The sequence below is a fragment of the Mustela nigripes genome, chromosome 2 (assembly GCF_022355385.1).
Source record: "Mustela nigripes isolate SB6536 chromosome 2, MUSNIG.SB6536, whole genome shotgun sequence".
NCBI lineage: Eukaryota > Metazoa > Chordata > Mammalia > Carnivora > Mustelidae > Mustela > Mustela nigripes.
The window spans coordinates 159,948,999-159,965,415 of NC_081558.1; the positions used below are offsets into that span (position 1 = coordinate 159,948,999).

Below are 16,417 nucleotides of genomic sequence, written 5' to 3' on the forward strand. Positions count from 1 at the left end.
AAATAAGTTCTACTATTCATCTTCAGTGCCTATGTTTGAATCCAGGCTATAATCGTGTCTTGCCTGTTTGCAACAGATTCACCTCCTTATGTCTAGTCTCATCTCCTTTAAATCTGTTCTTCAGGGTGCTCTTTGATACAAGGTGACCAAAATTGTCCTGCCTAAGACTTAGAGACTCCTTTATCACCTAAAGCAAGGGCTCCCCAATCCAAACTACCATCAAAAGGAGCTTTTAACAAAACAAAGATTAGAGACGTACTCATACCTAATGAGTAAGATTTTCCAAAGTGGGGCCTGATAATTTCTATTTTTTAAAAGCTAACTAGGTTAATTATGATGAGCCAGTTTGGGGAACCACCAGCCTTCAGGGTAAAATCCAAGTTCTGCCCAGAATCTGATACCACCACTCCCACCTTCACCCCTCAGCACATATCATGCTCCAGCAATATTGACCCAGGACTAGTGCTTCTTCCAACCCATGTTGTTTAACATCATTCTGTCAGGGATGTCCTTCTTCCCTTATCTGTCTGAGAAATTCCTTATCATCTTTTAAAAACTCTATTCAAGGTGCTCAGCTAGCAGGAGCTGCTGACCACCCGCAGGCGCGCGCTGACCACCCGCAGGCGCCTGCGTAAAACAAAAAAATAAAATAAAAAATAAAAACTCTATTCAAGCATTATCTAGTCCCTTATTCAACCAGTAAATATTGACAAACAAATTTTATACATTAAATATGTGTGGTTCTCTTATAGTAATTGTATAATTACTTTACTCAGTAAAGTTATTAAAATTTATTCAGGTTCTACTAGATGCCAGGCTCTCAGTTAAGCACTAAGATATAAAGATTAGTGAACTATATTGGTTAGTATTGCCTTCAGTAAGCTCATATGCCATTGAAGAAGACATACAAATACAACATAGTGAGAGTGTGTATGGTAACTGAATAATGGCTCCCCAAAGATGTCCACATCCTAATCCTCAGAATCTGTGACTATGTTACCTTACATTGCAAAACAGTTTCTGCAGATGTGATTAAGTTAGGGATTCTGAGATGGGATGCTTATACCAGGTTATTTTGGTGGGCCCAGTGTAATCACCAGGGTACTTCTAAGCAGGCAGGAGGATGAGAGAAAGAGAACATGGAGGGAGACTGGAAGATGCTACGTTACTGGTTTTGAAAATGGAAGATGGACACATGAACAAAGGACTGCAATGCAAGTAGCCTTTAGAAACTGGAAAAGGTAAATGAATCCTCCACTAGAGCCTCCAGAAGGATCCAGTCCTGCCAACTGTAGTCTGGTGGGATCCATTTTGGATTTCTGACCTCCAGAAATATAAGTCTTTTAAGCAACTAAGTTTGTAATGATTTATTACAGCAGCAATAGGAAGCTAATACAGAGGCCAATTCAAGGCACAATGGTAGTATATAAAGGGGTCTCTATATCAAGTTATGGACTGGGGATGGGAATTACTCAGAGGTGATGACACCAGAGCTGAGGGAGACTGTATTTCGAAGCAATGATCCAAGTGAGGGATTAGTATTTGTAAGGCTTGTAGGAAGAGCATGGCCAAGTGCTTCAACAGGGCAAGGTTACTTGTATTAAACAGTATTAATTCTGGTAAGAGTAAATAGCTGCTTATATGCCAGGCACTGTTCTAAAGCACTATACAACCCTAAGGTAGAGACTATAATTTTTATTTTACCTACAAGGATACTAAGGTTTGGAGGAGTTACATAACTTTCCTGAGGTCACAGAGCTAGTAAACGGCAGAGCTAGAATTAGAACCTTAGTGGTCTGTCTCCAAAACCCACGGACTGCCTCTTTTATACATTACAGTGAATGACTTTCTCAAGTAAGGTAGTGTCAGTGTGGCTGAAGATAAAGACTCTATGAGAAAGTTATTAACGAGGTGAGGATCAGCAGAGCTGGTGATACCGTCATGTCTTAAACACTGACAGAGGATGGGGTTGATGGAGAGAGTCAGATGGCCTCTAAGTTTCTTTGATGTGATCTCGGTTTTGCTGTTGGTGGAGCTAGAGGAAACTTCCTTGACGGTCTTGGACAAAAGAAATCTCTTCTGTGTTTCAACTGCCACACCGTTTATTGTTGATGAAGATAGAGGAAACTTCCTTGACTGTCTTGGACAAAGTAAATCCCCTCTTCTGTGTTTCACATGTCACACCTTCCATAAACCTCTTTATTTAATTTCTTCCGTTCTCCCTAATGTCTGATGCGGAGAGAGGGGTGTATGGGTAACCTCAGTTTCTACATCTGTAAAATGCCTTGAAGTTAATTTCAAACTTCCCTGTGTGGGAGCCTAAACCCAATGCAGATTCCTCCCCCCTTCGGCGATTCTGATTAAGCAGTACTGGGACTGCTCCCTAGCTCCCAACCCCAAACTCCCCCAAATGCTTCTGATAACCGGCCAAGCGTTGGTGACCAGAGTCCGGACGACCATCCTCTCCAGTCCGCTGTATTTGGCACACCATTCGAGAAGGTCCCGCCCCCACCACTGGGCCCCGCCCCAGCCCCACCCCTTGTCCTCTCCCTCCCCCAGATTTCCTCTCTTCTCTCCTCCCTCGGTCTCTTCATTAGGTCTCACCGAGCTCCGCCCTTCCGCGCCCTTCCGCGCCCCTCCCCGACCTCCCGAGATGGCTACGGTGCGGCCGGGCCTGGAGCCGTGGAACCGCGCGAGAATCCCGAAGGCGGGGAGCCGCAGCACAGTGACCATACCGTACCCCGACGCAGCTCTGGGTGAGAGAAGGGCCCGGAGAACCGCAGACGCTTCCGGAGGCGGCGTCCGGCCGGGCCGGTGCACGTGCGCGGTGGGGGCGGGACTTCCTGAGCCCTCGGTCCCGAGTTTGCTAGGAATTTTGTAGGGGCTCTGGTTTGCTTTGGAATCCTTCACTAAACCCACTGTGCCCACGGCACGCCGTGCCTGGAGCGACGGACGCCCAAGGCCCGGCCCCGCTCCCAGGGGAGCGGAGAGAGGTGGACGCCGCTGGCGTCTGGGAGAAGTGCTGCCTGGAAAGCCTGGGCTCCCTCCGGCCACCAGCAGCCCCCTCCACCCTGCAGTCTGTGTCCTGATCTCTTAGGAAGGCGCAGGGGCACTCTGTGTTTAGACGGCAGTCTGCATCTGTATTACGGGTTAGGATTAGTGCTCCCTGCCTATCACCGGTTGTTGAAAGCGTCTAATGATGTCATTAGGGGAAAGTGCTCTCGTGGTACGGCTGTTTTCAGGCAGTAGGGCCCAGTAGTTAGGAGCGTGCCTCAGGAGCCAAATTGGGTTTGAATCCTGGCACTTCGCTCTGCGGGAGGTGGGCAGGTTGGGGGGTGTCGTTATTTAACCTTTCTGTGCTCAGCTCATTTTCACATGCGGATAAACATAGAACCTGCCTCAGAGGGCTGTTTTGAGGAAGAGGTACAGTTAGAAAGCATTTGGAACAGTGCCCACTTAAGTGATAGTTAATTTTAAATACCACCTATCTAATCACATCCTCCTCACCATCCATCCAACCTGCGCAATTTATAATCTTCCTCTTCCTCTATTAAAAAATTCTTTAACAGGATTCTGTTAGGCCTGGAAATTCAGCAACTCCCCATTCTCAAAGCAGTCCTTTCTGGCTTCACATAGTTGGGACAAAATAAAGTTCTCCCTGTTCTGTAGTAATCTGCCTTTATAGTCCGTCCATCTGGGATGCTAGTGCTTCCCTTAGTGACACAGAGACATTACCTCCATCTTCTACTTCACAGCTTTTCAGACTAGGAAGCTGTTATATCATTCTGAGCACCCCGTGTTCAGTCAAACATTCATCAAGTAGTGTAACTTCCAGTTACATTACATTACGGTTACATACATTACATAACAGTTGGCACAGTTGTTTCTCTTACCTGAATGTATTCTTACCTGAAAGTAGTACACTCATACCACACCTTTGCTTTTAAGAGTATATCATTCTGCCTTGCTTATGTACGTAACAAAATAGAGGATTTAGGGGATTTAGAGAAGCTTAGAACAGGTACCCCACCATCAAAGTACTTAAGGTAAGTGTACACCAAATGACTGCAAAGTATTGATATGAAAGATTCTTAAAAATCATAATAAAATGTGATACGAAGATACGTGTTATTGTTTAACAGATGATTTCTAGACTTTGTATCATCGGTCACCATTTTCCATCTTCTCACATACTTAAAATTGTTAATAGTGTTCTTGTAGTTAAAGCTGATTATATTAATTTGTTCTTAATCCCCTTAATAAGGGAAATACTCTTCAGAGTATTTTTACATAATAAATTTCACATAGAACTACATACTAAGTTTTATTAAATATCTCTGGTTTAGACCTTTGTGTTGCAGCTGTAATTAGAGAATGCTGTCTTGTTACACTGTCACTGAAGAACCAAATCTTAGATGCAGAGACAGATGTGCTATGTGCAGTCCTTTACAGCAATCACAACAGGATGGGCCGCCACAAGCCCCATTTAGCCCTCAAACAGGTAAGGAGGAAGCCCTGCGTTTACGACTCAACATGTTTGCTTGATGAAAATGAGATTGCACTGCCACTTAATATTTTGTTATTATGGGAAACCCAGTCAATTACTTGTGACTTCATAAATCATCAGTCCACAGTTGCATGTGGGATATCATTTTTTTTTCCCTGAAACCATTTCAAAGAGCAATTTATTTAGAAAGGTACTATGTTTAATTCTTTGCCAGTCTTGCTTCTAATGGGTAATTTTTATGAAAAATTCCATTATATATGACATAATAAATTACAGTACTTTTGCCTAGTTCACAGATACAGTGATTTGAGCAAGACAAAGTGTTGCATTAAGAAACAATTTCCTAATCATAATGAAAATCCTAAAATCATAAAAAGAACAAAGTTGTGGTTTATATATTATAGGGCATATAATCTAATCAGTAATATTTAGACTAAATAGCTGTATAACAAGTTATGGGAAGTGGTTTCCGTAATATTTAGAGTTTAAGACACAGTTGGGCCCTCAATTTAGGGACTACCCTATACAGACAAGTCTCCTAAGCTGGATTCCTTATAAGGTCATAAATTCATTCACCTTATTAATTCTGCAGGTATTTTTTTGTAAGTTCTATGTGCCAGGCATTGTGCGTGGTGCTCGGAATACAGGGGTGAAACAGACATATTCTCTAAATTTACAGATTGTACCCTTTGGTTTTTTTCTACTCCCATTACTTAAGGCAAAAAGAATGGAGATTTCTTCATCAAAGAAAGATCTGGGAGTGTGTGGTTCTTCCCTAAGTTTTCTTCGCTGGGGCAGATTTTTATCTCCTTATGAGTCTTTTACTCCAAAACCAAACCTGAATGTATTTCATGTTGAACATATCAGATCGAACTTCTTTTTCCTCCTGGCTTCCAAGCTATGAATAATTATCTATCAGAAAAATTGGGTGTTCTGTTTTCTCTGCATCTTCCTTTTAGGTATCTCTCCCATTCAGTCCATTGATCAGTCAAAACTTTCTCTGCATCTAGTTCCTTCTTTTAGTTCTGGCTGCATCTTCTTTCTTCAGAACTTGTCAACGTTTAGTTGTCTTGCTATCGTAATTGATTCTTCCTCAACTCCAGTTTTTCCTCTATGCTTGCATGTTCTATATGCCAAAGCCAGGGTAATCATCCTAAAACAAGGTTTGATATTTTTAATGGTGCTCCATTGTCTTCTGAATAAAGGTGAAATCTCTTAGCTTTACTATCTTGTTTTAGTAGTTTCACTATTAGAAAGCATGTTTTTCAGAAAAATCTTGAGAATAATCTCATACTTACTTTGGTGCCCTTTAGAGCATCAGTGACATCCTGACACATAGTAAATTCCTAGTTATAAACTGATTTGAGAAATGCATTTGGCTGGGTTAATTTCACATCTTTAAGTAGGGGCAGCTGTTTTTGGGCTACACATTACTTTACCCTAAAATGAAGGTATTCTCTTGTGTTGAGTGTATTTCCATACTTTGAACTTTTCCATTTCTTTGCTTTTGTGATCATATTAGAGGCCATGTTTGTGTGATATAAATTTGAGCTGTTCTTCCCCTTTCAGGTTGAACAATGTTTAAAACGTTTGAAAAACATGGATTTGGAGGGTTCAATTCAACATCTGTCTGAGTTGTTTTCTTCCAAGTAAGCGGGCCAGTGGCTTTGTAATGGTCTGTGTGGTGGGCTGGGAACTCATAGTCTTCAATGTGATCTCCATTGGACTTCTTTGCTTGGTGTTGGGATACAACCCAACTGGGGAGTTTTACAAATTTTATTTTAATAAGGGGCACCTCCTATTTGTGATAATCTCTCCTCTGTTGGTTTGTGGGAGGGTCTAGCAGGACACTAAACTCTGGGTCAAGATAGATTATATTGAAACATTGTTGTCAGTCAACTCCAGTGAGGAGTGTCCAACTCATCTGTGCTTGAAAATAGCTGTGTAAGTGCTTCACAAGTAATGAAGTTTAAGAATGAAAATAACAGAAAATAAAATTCTTTTCCATTTTTGTGAAGTGAAAATCAGCCTGTAAATACCAAGGCATGTGTCATTCCTAGCCAACCAGTGGTTGAGCTGGTGCTCATGAAGATTTTGGGAGCCTGCAAGTTGTTACTTCGCTTCTTGGACTGTTGCTGCAAGACATTTCTGTATCCTTGATCAACTGAAATGCTTTCCTCTGAATTGGAATTCTTTGGATATATTTAATTGGTATTTCTGTTTGAAAGCTATGAGGTTATAGGAAGGAGGTTATAGGAAGTTATAATGTATGTTTAAAATTTTGCATCTTGGCCTCCTTTTCCTAGGAATTGCCTGATACAGCCATTGCCAGAGACTGTCCGTCTCCATCTAGCATGTATTATCCTAAGGGCACTGACAGTTATAAATTCTACATCATAGAAGCTAAATAATGAGAGCTCTGGAAGAGTGCATATTACTTTAAGTTTCCATGACTGAAATAGAACATTTTAAGGCTTTAATTTCTTCAAGAAAATTCTATTTCCCATCTGTTTTTTTCATAAACGTAACTTGCAAAATTCAGATTACTTTGGTTTTGTTTTCCAACTTTAACTTGATTCTCCAGCTTGACTGTGAAGCACCTAGGCTTGCAAGAATTCATTATTTTAAACCTTGTGATGGTTGGGCTGGTGAGCAGGTTATGGTATGTATGTATATAAAATCCTTCATTTCTTTTTCATCTAACTCAGCCTAGGTTTTCATATTTTTTTTCCCCTGGGATGCTGATGGTGCAGGGGTTCTGTTTCTTCACTTGATTCATGTTTTACCTGTGGTGGATTGGGAACCTAAATGTTCACGGTTACGTCTTTGATGTCTTTCAGGTATTATTTGGGTCTCTCAAGTATTATTTGCGATCATCTTGTGTATTCTGCTTATTCTTAGAGGTGATAAGATTAGAATGAATAACAGCTAACTTATTATTCTTTTCTATAATGGAAATAGCTTTAATTTTTGCTTCTTTTAAGACATTCCAAAAGAACAGAGACGATGTAGAGAATCTGAAACTTGCCTAAAATCTCACCATGTAGCTAAAACCATACATATCCTTTGAGACACCTTCTCGTTGAGTACTTTATTTAGTTTTAAGTAACATTTTGTACTTGGGTTTTTCTGCTTGGGCTGGAATAATCTCGCTCTTCGCAAATATGTACTAGAGGATTTTTAATCTATAGTGGCAGACTGATACTTATTTTCAGCTTTGAATCTATTGTGGTTATTACATAAGCTGCAAATTATAATTGCTTGCTAATTCATGACTTCCTCTCTTTTTCTAGGGTTCTCTATAAAGGTGTTTTGAAAAGGCTGACGTCTTTATATGAGCCATTGTTCAGATTGCTTCAGCAGGTCTCTAGGATTCAACCACTGCCTTACTTCAAAGATTTTACTTTTCCTTCTGATATTGCTGAGTTTTTAGGACAGCCCTATTTTGAGGTCTTTAAGAAAAAAATGCCTACAGCTTTTGCAGCTAAAGGAGTAACTAAACTGTTAAATAAACTGTTTTTAACAAAAGAGCAATCACCAAGGTTTAACCAAGAAACTATACTCAGAATTTCCAAAAAAGCTAAACAAATGAGGATCAATACACAGAATAATGTGGATCTTGGACAGCCAATAAAGAATAAGAAAGTTTTCAAAGGTAATTTACTTTTATATAGCACAGACTTTTATAAGCCCCTTTATTTCTTTTGTAGTAATTTGGCAAGAAATGTCATATACTTAAGAATTTGATTTGAAAATAGTATGCTAATAGTATGAAAATAGCATGATATTGAAAACAGTTTTTGTATCCGTGGTCTCTCCATTTCTACAGAAAAGTCATCAGAATTTGATGTGAGAGCTTTCTGCAAACAGCTGAAACACAAAGCTACTCAGGTTTGTCTGGCTTCTATTACTATGGCTTATGATTTCTGCTAATTTGTGGAATAGATACCATTTACCAAGGGCAGAGATTGAGTCTCTGTTTTTATCCCCAGCTCTCAGCTTAGTGCCACCTTAGTTTTCCTCCTAAGCTTCTGAATGAATAGAGGCCCAAGGGACTGAGTGCATCCAGTAAATTCAGGTTATAGAATGTCTTCAAAAACATTTTACTCAGAGTTTTGCTAGAATTCTAAAGTGTCTCTAGGATCCATTGTAGGTGTAGGATTGTGTTAAGGGTATGAGCTTTGGCGGTGCCTGGGTGGCTCAGTCAGTTGAGCGTCTGACTCTTGATTTTGGCTCAGGTCATGATCTTGGCATCCTGGGATTGAGCCTCACATTAAGGCTCTGCACTCAGTGTGGAATCTGCTTATCCCTTTCCCTCCCCCTCTGCTTCTGTTCCCTGCACATGTTCTCTCTCTCTCAAATAAATGAATAAAATCTTAAAAAAAAAAAAGAGTATGAGCTTTGCAGTGAGACAGAAATGGTTTGAGTCCTGGCTTTAGTTGGTACTAGCGGTGTGGCGTTATGTAAGTTTCTTGACCTGCCCATACCTCTGTTTTCTAATACAGTATGCCCCTCATAGGGTTATGCAGTTTCCATGCATGTAAAGTCTTCAGCCCAGAGTCTGGAGTATGGTTAAGCACTTCACTGTGGTCAGATGTTATTAACTACTCTCATCGTTATTGTCATCCTCATCTTTCGTCAGGAGGCTTCTCTTTCTTTCCCAGTTAGGCTTCAAGCTTTAACATGATCCCTCTTAGTCATTGTCTGTAAATTCTGTTCTGGACCTAGCAACAGATAAATACATCAGTGTTACCCACTTTCATGTGGTAACTACTTCTTTTATCATCTGTCCTCAGATTGTTTTCTCCTGGTGTCCTACATGGATGATATCTTCTTTTCTATTTAAGAATTCTTAATTATTTTTGATAAATCAGAGTTCTTTCTTGAATGTTTACAAGGATTCTAGCTTGGATTTATATTCTGTCCAATTTATGAGTTCTAGAGGGAGGAATCATCATCATCATAGCCCTAATAATAGCTAATATGTATATTGCGTTTACTCTTGAAATGCTTTATGTGTGTTAATTCCTACAATCCTTGCAAAAGCCCTGTTGGGCTGGTGCTATTATTATTGTTTCCATATTTCAGGTGAGAAAATTGAGGCTTAGAAAGGACAAGAAACTTGCTTAGGCCGCACCGCAAGTATGGGGCAAAGCTGGGATTTGAACACAGTTTGGTTTCACAGTCTGTTCTTTATCATTATATCAGTGCCCCAAATCGTTTTGTCAACTCTGTCTCAAGAACTATGGCTCTCTGACCCTTGAAAGTTCTGCAGTACATCTATCTGTTCCTGGGTGAGCTGATTTTAAAGCCATTTGGTTGGTCCCCAGTCCCTATTCATGACTAATCACTACCACAGTTTTAACAGTTAGCACTAACATGCTCAGCTTGCTTCTAACGTCAAATTTCTTTTATCAGTTACCAACACTAAGTATTGATAGGTCTTGACTTTTATATTTTCTACTACTTTTTTATGTTTTTCTTGAAAGTGAGAAATTTGGAGCAGTTTTGAATGAAAAATGAAAGCAGATCTAGTAAGTGGCATATTTTTGTAAACAATGAAGGCTGGTATAATTCAGACTTTACTTAACATAGAAAGATGGGGTTTGAAGAGACACATCAAAAGATGGCTGAATTGGAAGTGTTGCTCAGTTAAGCATTTTTAACACACATTCAGCATCATCCCTTTGTGCATTTTCAGTAACATTTTTGACCCATCATTGAGGAGTAACTTGGTATAGAAATAAGTGAAAAACAAATTTGTGATAGTCTAGTAATGTCAAGGGAAAGGGCTCTTCAGTGATTTTTCTTTTCCCTACCAGATAGACCTTGACTAATATTTATTCAGTTTCATTTTTATGTATAGATTAAATAGCTGTATGTGTTAGAATATTTGTATTATGATTCACATCTAAATTTAGTTATAGATAGGGTCTGTTGTTGCATAGAGGAGGAAAAAAATCTTGTGTTAGTAGCAGTGGATAAAAAAATTAAGTTTTTTAAAAAATTTAAATTCAACTAGCCAACATTAGTTTCAGATGTTGAGTTCAGTAATTGATCAGTTGCATATAACACTCATTGCACATCACATCACATGCCCTCAATGCCCATACCTAGTTACCCCAACCCCGACCCATCTACCCTCTAGCAACCCTCAGTTTGTTTCCTACAGTTAAGAGTCTCATGGTTTGTCTTCCTCTCTGATGACTTCCCATTGTTTTTTTTTTTTTTTTTAATATTTTATGTATTTATTTGACAGAGAGAAATCACAAGTAGATGGAGAGGCAGGCAGAGAGAGAGAGAGGGAACCAGGCTCCCTGCTGAGCAGAGAGCCCGATGCGGGACTTGATCCGCAGAAGGCAGCGGCTTAACCCACTAAGCCACCCAGGCGCCCCCCCACCATTGTTTTTTAAGACAAAGGAAAGCACAGTGAGCTTTAAAAGTTTTCCTTCTTTTAAAAAGACATTTTCTAATTTTCATAGGGGTCAACTTTTCTCTGGTTATATATTTGTAAGTCAATAGGAAATCCAATATATTTTTCTCACCTTTCCATATTTCAGGAGACCAACTTAAAATGTTCGCAGTCCAAACTAAAGGCAACCAAACATTCTTCTCAGAAAACAACAGGAACTCCCTGTGCCAAAAGTTTTGTGCAGAGATTTCGAGAGGCTGAGAATTTCATTCAACTTTCTGAAGAAATCCGAACAGCAATTTTGTGGTGCAGGAGCAAAAAACTCAAGGCTCTGGCCTCCTTTCTGGGTAACAAACTTCTTAAAAGTAACCGGCTTAAACATGTAGAGGCTCAAGGGTGTAGGTAGGTATATAATAAGAATTCCATTCCTATATTTTTTCTGTTGTTATTTAGGGCAAAAGTATATATATATTCAAGTTAGCTTTCTGAAAAATGGGATAGCCCCCCTAGGGGGGCTAAAAGAAGAATCTATTCAAACTGCAGTTTTGTTTGCTTTTGTTGGTCACAGCTGTCTCACTGGGAAGAAGAAAGTTAACTTGGTTAATTAGATTTATTCATTTATATTCTTCACCATTCCATTTGTTCATTCAGAAAGCCTTAGGAGTGTTTGTAGTATGCTAAGCCAGGGGATGCATTGTGTAAGACAGACTTAATCCTCATGGAGCACTAGCTCTCACTCCTGCTCTGGTAGGAGAGACAGCCAGTCTCCCCACAGCTTCAGGGCAGCAGGATGAGGGTGTGAGAGCAGAAGTACACACCAGACTCTGGGCTTAGGGTTAGGTAATGTTTGTTCGTGAGTGCCAGACTCTCCATGTATTGATTTCTTCCTTTCCCTCTGGTTCTTAGGTTCACAGAACTGCTTAAGGGTGGTTATCTTTGATTGTGAGTCAGTATTACTTGAAGCATTATAATGAAGTCAGATGCCTTAGGGTTTTATATTTTTATTGAAAAAATAATAGATGCCCATCATAACAATTTTAGACAAAAAAGGCTGTAAAGATCAACAAGAACAAGTTTTGATTGAGAGCTGTGGGAGAAGTTAAGTATTCCTAAGGAAAGAATTGTTGGAAGGGTTTCTACATTAAGGTCCTTTAAAGAACTGTAGCCATCTAAAAATGATCCATTCTAGGGTGGAACTCAGCCTGAGATGGAGAAGGGGTAGAAGAGACAGAGATGATAACAATTAAGAGTTAGTGAGAAGGGTAACAAAGTGGTATTTGGTTAAACCATTATTCCCTACCCCACAAAAAACCTGCTCTTTTGTACTGTTGTTTTGCTGTTTCAATATGCTGTAGTATGTTTTAAATTTGCATAATGTCCATAGCTCTCTGAGGTAGGCAGTATTATTCCCATTTTGTAGCTGAGGATATAGGGGATTTTGTTCAGATTGTTACATCTGGAGATCTAGAACTCAATTCAGATCCTTCGATTCTTCTGTTCACATATTTTTCTATTTCCATTTTAATTAGGAGGTACACTTACCCTCTCCCCACTTAAAAATCACCACTTAGAGTAAGACAAGGAAAGCTTTTGGAAACTGGTCTTGAATCACTACATTATAAAGGCTTCCTCAAAGTTATATATTTATTTAAAAAGAAAAAGGGGGAGTGACGGGGTAGAAGTTACAGATCCGTGCTAATCTTTTGAAATGTAACATCTTTTGAAATGTAACACATTTCAAAATGTAATGTAACATTACAAGACAATGTAATGTACCTTGTCGCAGTATACCTTATTCAGAAGCAAAGCACCTAAAATAATCAGCAATTTGAGTTCTGAATTCCCACCCTTGAGGAAGATGTATGAATCACAATTAGGGCAGCCCAGGGTATCAGGTGGTCTACCCCAGAAGCTCTGTCTTCTCATTCTTAGGTAAACTCCGTCTCTGACTTTGATTCCTTTTCCCTTGTTCACTCCCTGCTACAACATGAAGTTACTTATCCGGATATAGATTAATGCATCCAGGCGGGATGTTCTATTTGTGATAACATCCTTTCCCCAGCTCCACTCCTGTTACATTAAGAACAGTTTGGTGGTTATCAGGGAGCTACCTGACAGCTACCTTGCTAGGCAGTTGTAGGAGGTACTTCACTTAGGGAACAAAATGGGGACATACTTGGCTATAATCTGAATCAGAGGGAAACTCTGCTCGGAAAACACAGATTTGGGTTGAAGCTCCTATTTATTTTTTGTGATGATTCTGGGGTTGTACACAGTTATAGGACCTCTATACAGTTTTGTGTACTTTTCTTTTAGGAGTTGACAAAAAGGGAGACAAAAGTTTTTGAAAATGTCTTTCTGTGTCTTAATCCCAGATTTTGCCTTTCTCTTGTCCTTTAAAGTTTGCCAAAGAAATTAGAGTGCATAAAAACATCTGTTTGCAACTGTCTTCTTCGTGGCTCAGGAATCAAAACTTCAAAGCGTCATGTGAGACGAAGAAGATCTCAGAATAGATTTTTACTGGAACAGAGGAAACTACAGAGAAAGTTGCAGTTAACTCTTTCAAAAGAAATTCAGCCATCCCCTCAAGAGACTCAGAATGCTACAGATAGCAGTAAATGGCGACTCTCGCACTATACAGTTCAGAGAACTGATCTCTCCCCTAACAGTAAGCTTCTCCTGAGTAGCAGAATTTCAAATCCTGTCATACAAACTAAAGAGAAACAAATTCATGAAAACCTTACAGGAAGCAATGAAAATGAAACTGATTCATGGACAATACTGCAAATGAACAAACATAATACATCAGGAACCATTAAGGAGACAGATGACATTGATGATATTTTTGCTTTAATGGGAGTTTAGATGCTCATTTGTGAGACATTTAAGTGCTTAACAAACTGATCTGGTGTCCTGCTGTTTTATGTGGAACTGCTGAAAAAAAATCTGGAAAGACTTGGAAGTACCACTTGGACTCATAGAGGAGCTGCTTTAGTGTAACATTGTACAGCGGTTCATTTCAGTTCAATAAACATTTATAGTAGCTCTGTGTCATTTAACTGACAAGTATTTGAATATTAAATAGTCAAATTTTGAATTTGACTTTGTGTCAGGGGTTTAGATGAAAAAAGAAATCTACCATATCCTGTCCTTGAAAAGCAGATATAATTCCTTGATTAAACCTGGTGGGTCCCTGAAAAACAGAATAATTATGATTTACCAGGGAATTAAGAACTGAGTAATTAGGTTTATAAAACCCTACCCTGTGCTTTAGGGTTATATAGGGAGTCAGCTGGCCTAGGAAGTATCAAGGAGTGCTTGAAAAGTCACTTTGGTCTTAACTGGCTCCGTTGTAGGTAAGTCCATCTCTGAATACCCATATTTGTAGCTTCTAATGATTGTGCTTACTTGGTTATAAATTAGAATTGATCATCAAAGGGTCTAAAAAATTTTGCCACTAACTGTATTCTCAGGGACTGGTCACTACCATTATTGTACTTCATTTGTTCACCTTATCTCACAGGAGGGCAAATTAAAATGCTTTTGGAGTTCTCTAAAAGTTTTTGGTTTTTTTTCTGGTTTACTTATTTGGGTACTAGTGAGTGATTCTGAATAAACTTTTTTCCCAAAAAGGAATTAAGGTGACATGTATAACCATACATGAAATACAAAGAAGATAGCAAAGTAGAAGTAGATAAGAAAGTTAAATGAAAAAATAAAGCTTAGTTACACAAAACAGAACCAGGAATGAGGCCACACATATATCAATAATTTACTGTTGATGCTACCATCTGATATTTTTATATTGTTTTACCATTGCCAGAGATGGTAAATCTTACATATTTTCAAATATTCTAGTTTACTAGAATTAGGTCAGTAAGCTTCTATTCGTTAAGAAGTTTGTGGTATTAAGTTTTCTGTTACATGTAGACTTATAGAAAAGTAAAACAGTTCCCCAGTATGTATCATACCCACCCTTTTGCTTCACCATCCTCCCTCTGTTTCCGTTCCATTCTTGATCTGGACTTGTTCTTTCTGTACCTTTCCCACTTATCTCTACTGGGGGTTCTTGTTTTGAGAATCACTTGGTGGGTTGTTTAAAATGCAGATTCCCTTTTGAAGAGACTGATAAACACAGCCAGGGGACAGGGACAGAAGCCTGCATGACCTCATGGAGCCTGAGATCAAAACCCAAGTCGAGATCTGGAGTCAGATGCCCAACTGACTCAGCTATCCAGGTGCCCATAAGCCTGCATTTTTAACAAGGCGCTTAGGTGATCTGATGCAAGTAGCCTGCAAAGCAAAGTCAAACACCACTTTAGATTCTTTTTTTCCTGAAGCCTTGCAAACATCCTGATTTACTTCAAAGTTCTTAATACACTTCTAGTCCCTTTTCATTGTTTATATTTTTCCTGGCTTCCTACCAAGTGATAGTAGCTACTTAGTACCTTAAAACACAGATAATACTAGGGAGATCTCATTTATAACAAGTCTAGCCATAGCCATCAGCTTTTGTGATTTTAAGATTTAAGGTCCAGTCTTGCTTCTGTTTTCATTTGCAGATGAATCCACATAGTTAGTTTCCCTGGACTTTAACTGCTTCATCTGAAGTGGCATCATTGTTCAAGAATCAGAAACTTGAAGTGTTCAAAGAGATTTTCCCTCAGTGAGAAAACCAGAGTGTTCAGTGATTTGTCTATGGAGGCTAGAGCCTGGATTGAACTACAGGCCTATCACTTTTTTCTATTTAATTAATGTTCCTTTGGAGTAAGTTTCCTCATCTCCTCTTCTGCTCTCTTGCTCCTTAGAATTCTGGGGGAATAGTAAAAAAGCTTCACATGTGTTCACCAAATGATATTTTATACATATTTATAAGAAATGTAATATCTTAGATCAGTTAATCTTTCCAAACAACTTGAAATTCCAATATCTTAAATTTTTAAAAGTAAAATCTAAAATATACAAACCATAACTTACTAGTAAATTAGATTAGAAACTACTGTTAGTGGGGGTGCCTGGGTGGCTCAGTTGGTTAACTACCCAACTCTTGATTTCAGCTCAGGCCATTATCTCAGGGTCATGAGACTGAGCCCCACATTGGGCTCCATGCTGAGTGTGGAACCCCCTTAAAGTTCTGTTTTTTCCCTCTCCCTCTGGTCTCCATACCCCAACCAAAGAAAAAGAAATACTGTTAGTGTCATCGTAAATACTGGTTTTACCCCTCTGGTAGCATTAAAACACTTAGATCATTCATAAGAGCACTGTGGTGAGACCTCCCATGCCCAAATCCTCTTGGCCTTACTTCAGCCACTCCTGTGGCCACCAGTTTCCAGTAGGAGTGGACAACTGCACTTTGCATGATGTTCCAGAGACCTCTCTCATGCTCCTGACTAGTTGCAGGAACTGCTTGGCCCTTAGGCACGCACAAGTTGGAAGAAGTGTGGAGCCACCTTCTCCCCACTTCAAAGGCAACACAGAGGCACATTTCCTAAGTCTCC

At 39.4% G+C, this 16,417-nt stretch overlaps 1 protein-coding gene across 3 annotated transcripts; it reads left to right on the top strand.

Annotated features, from left to right (window-relative positions):
* The first annotated feature begins 2,536 nt into the window (after positions 1 to 2,536).
* Positions 2,537 to 14,483, top strand: NEPRO (nucleolus and neural progenitor protein). 3 transcript variants are annotated; one of them, XM_059391966.1, is made up of 9 exons: positions 2,537 to 2,756; positions 4,347 to 4,501; positions 6,077 to 6,156; positions 6,526 to 6,657; positions 7,092 to 7,169; positions 7,801 to 8,162; positions 8,337 to 8,398; positions 11,068 to 11,321; positions 13,322 to 14,483. In XM_059391966.1, the coding sequence occupies exons 1-9, from the start codon at positions 2,654 to 2,656 to the stop codon at positions 13,782 to 13,784; spliced, it is 1,689 nt and encodes a 562-aa protein (XP_059247949.1). In that variant the 5' UTR covers positions 2,537 to 2,653; the 3' UTR covers positions 13,785 to 14,483. The 3 variants fall into 3 exon arrangements, with proteins under 3 accessions (XP_059247949.1, XP_059247951.1, XP_059247950.1); XM_059391968.1 differs by having other exon boundaries at positions 11,068 to 11,266; positions 13,322 to 13,435; XM_059391967.1 differs by having other exon boundaries at positions 13,295 to 13,372.
* Positions 14,484 to 16,417: the final 1,934 nt, after the last annotated feature.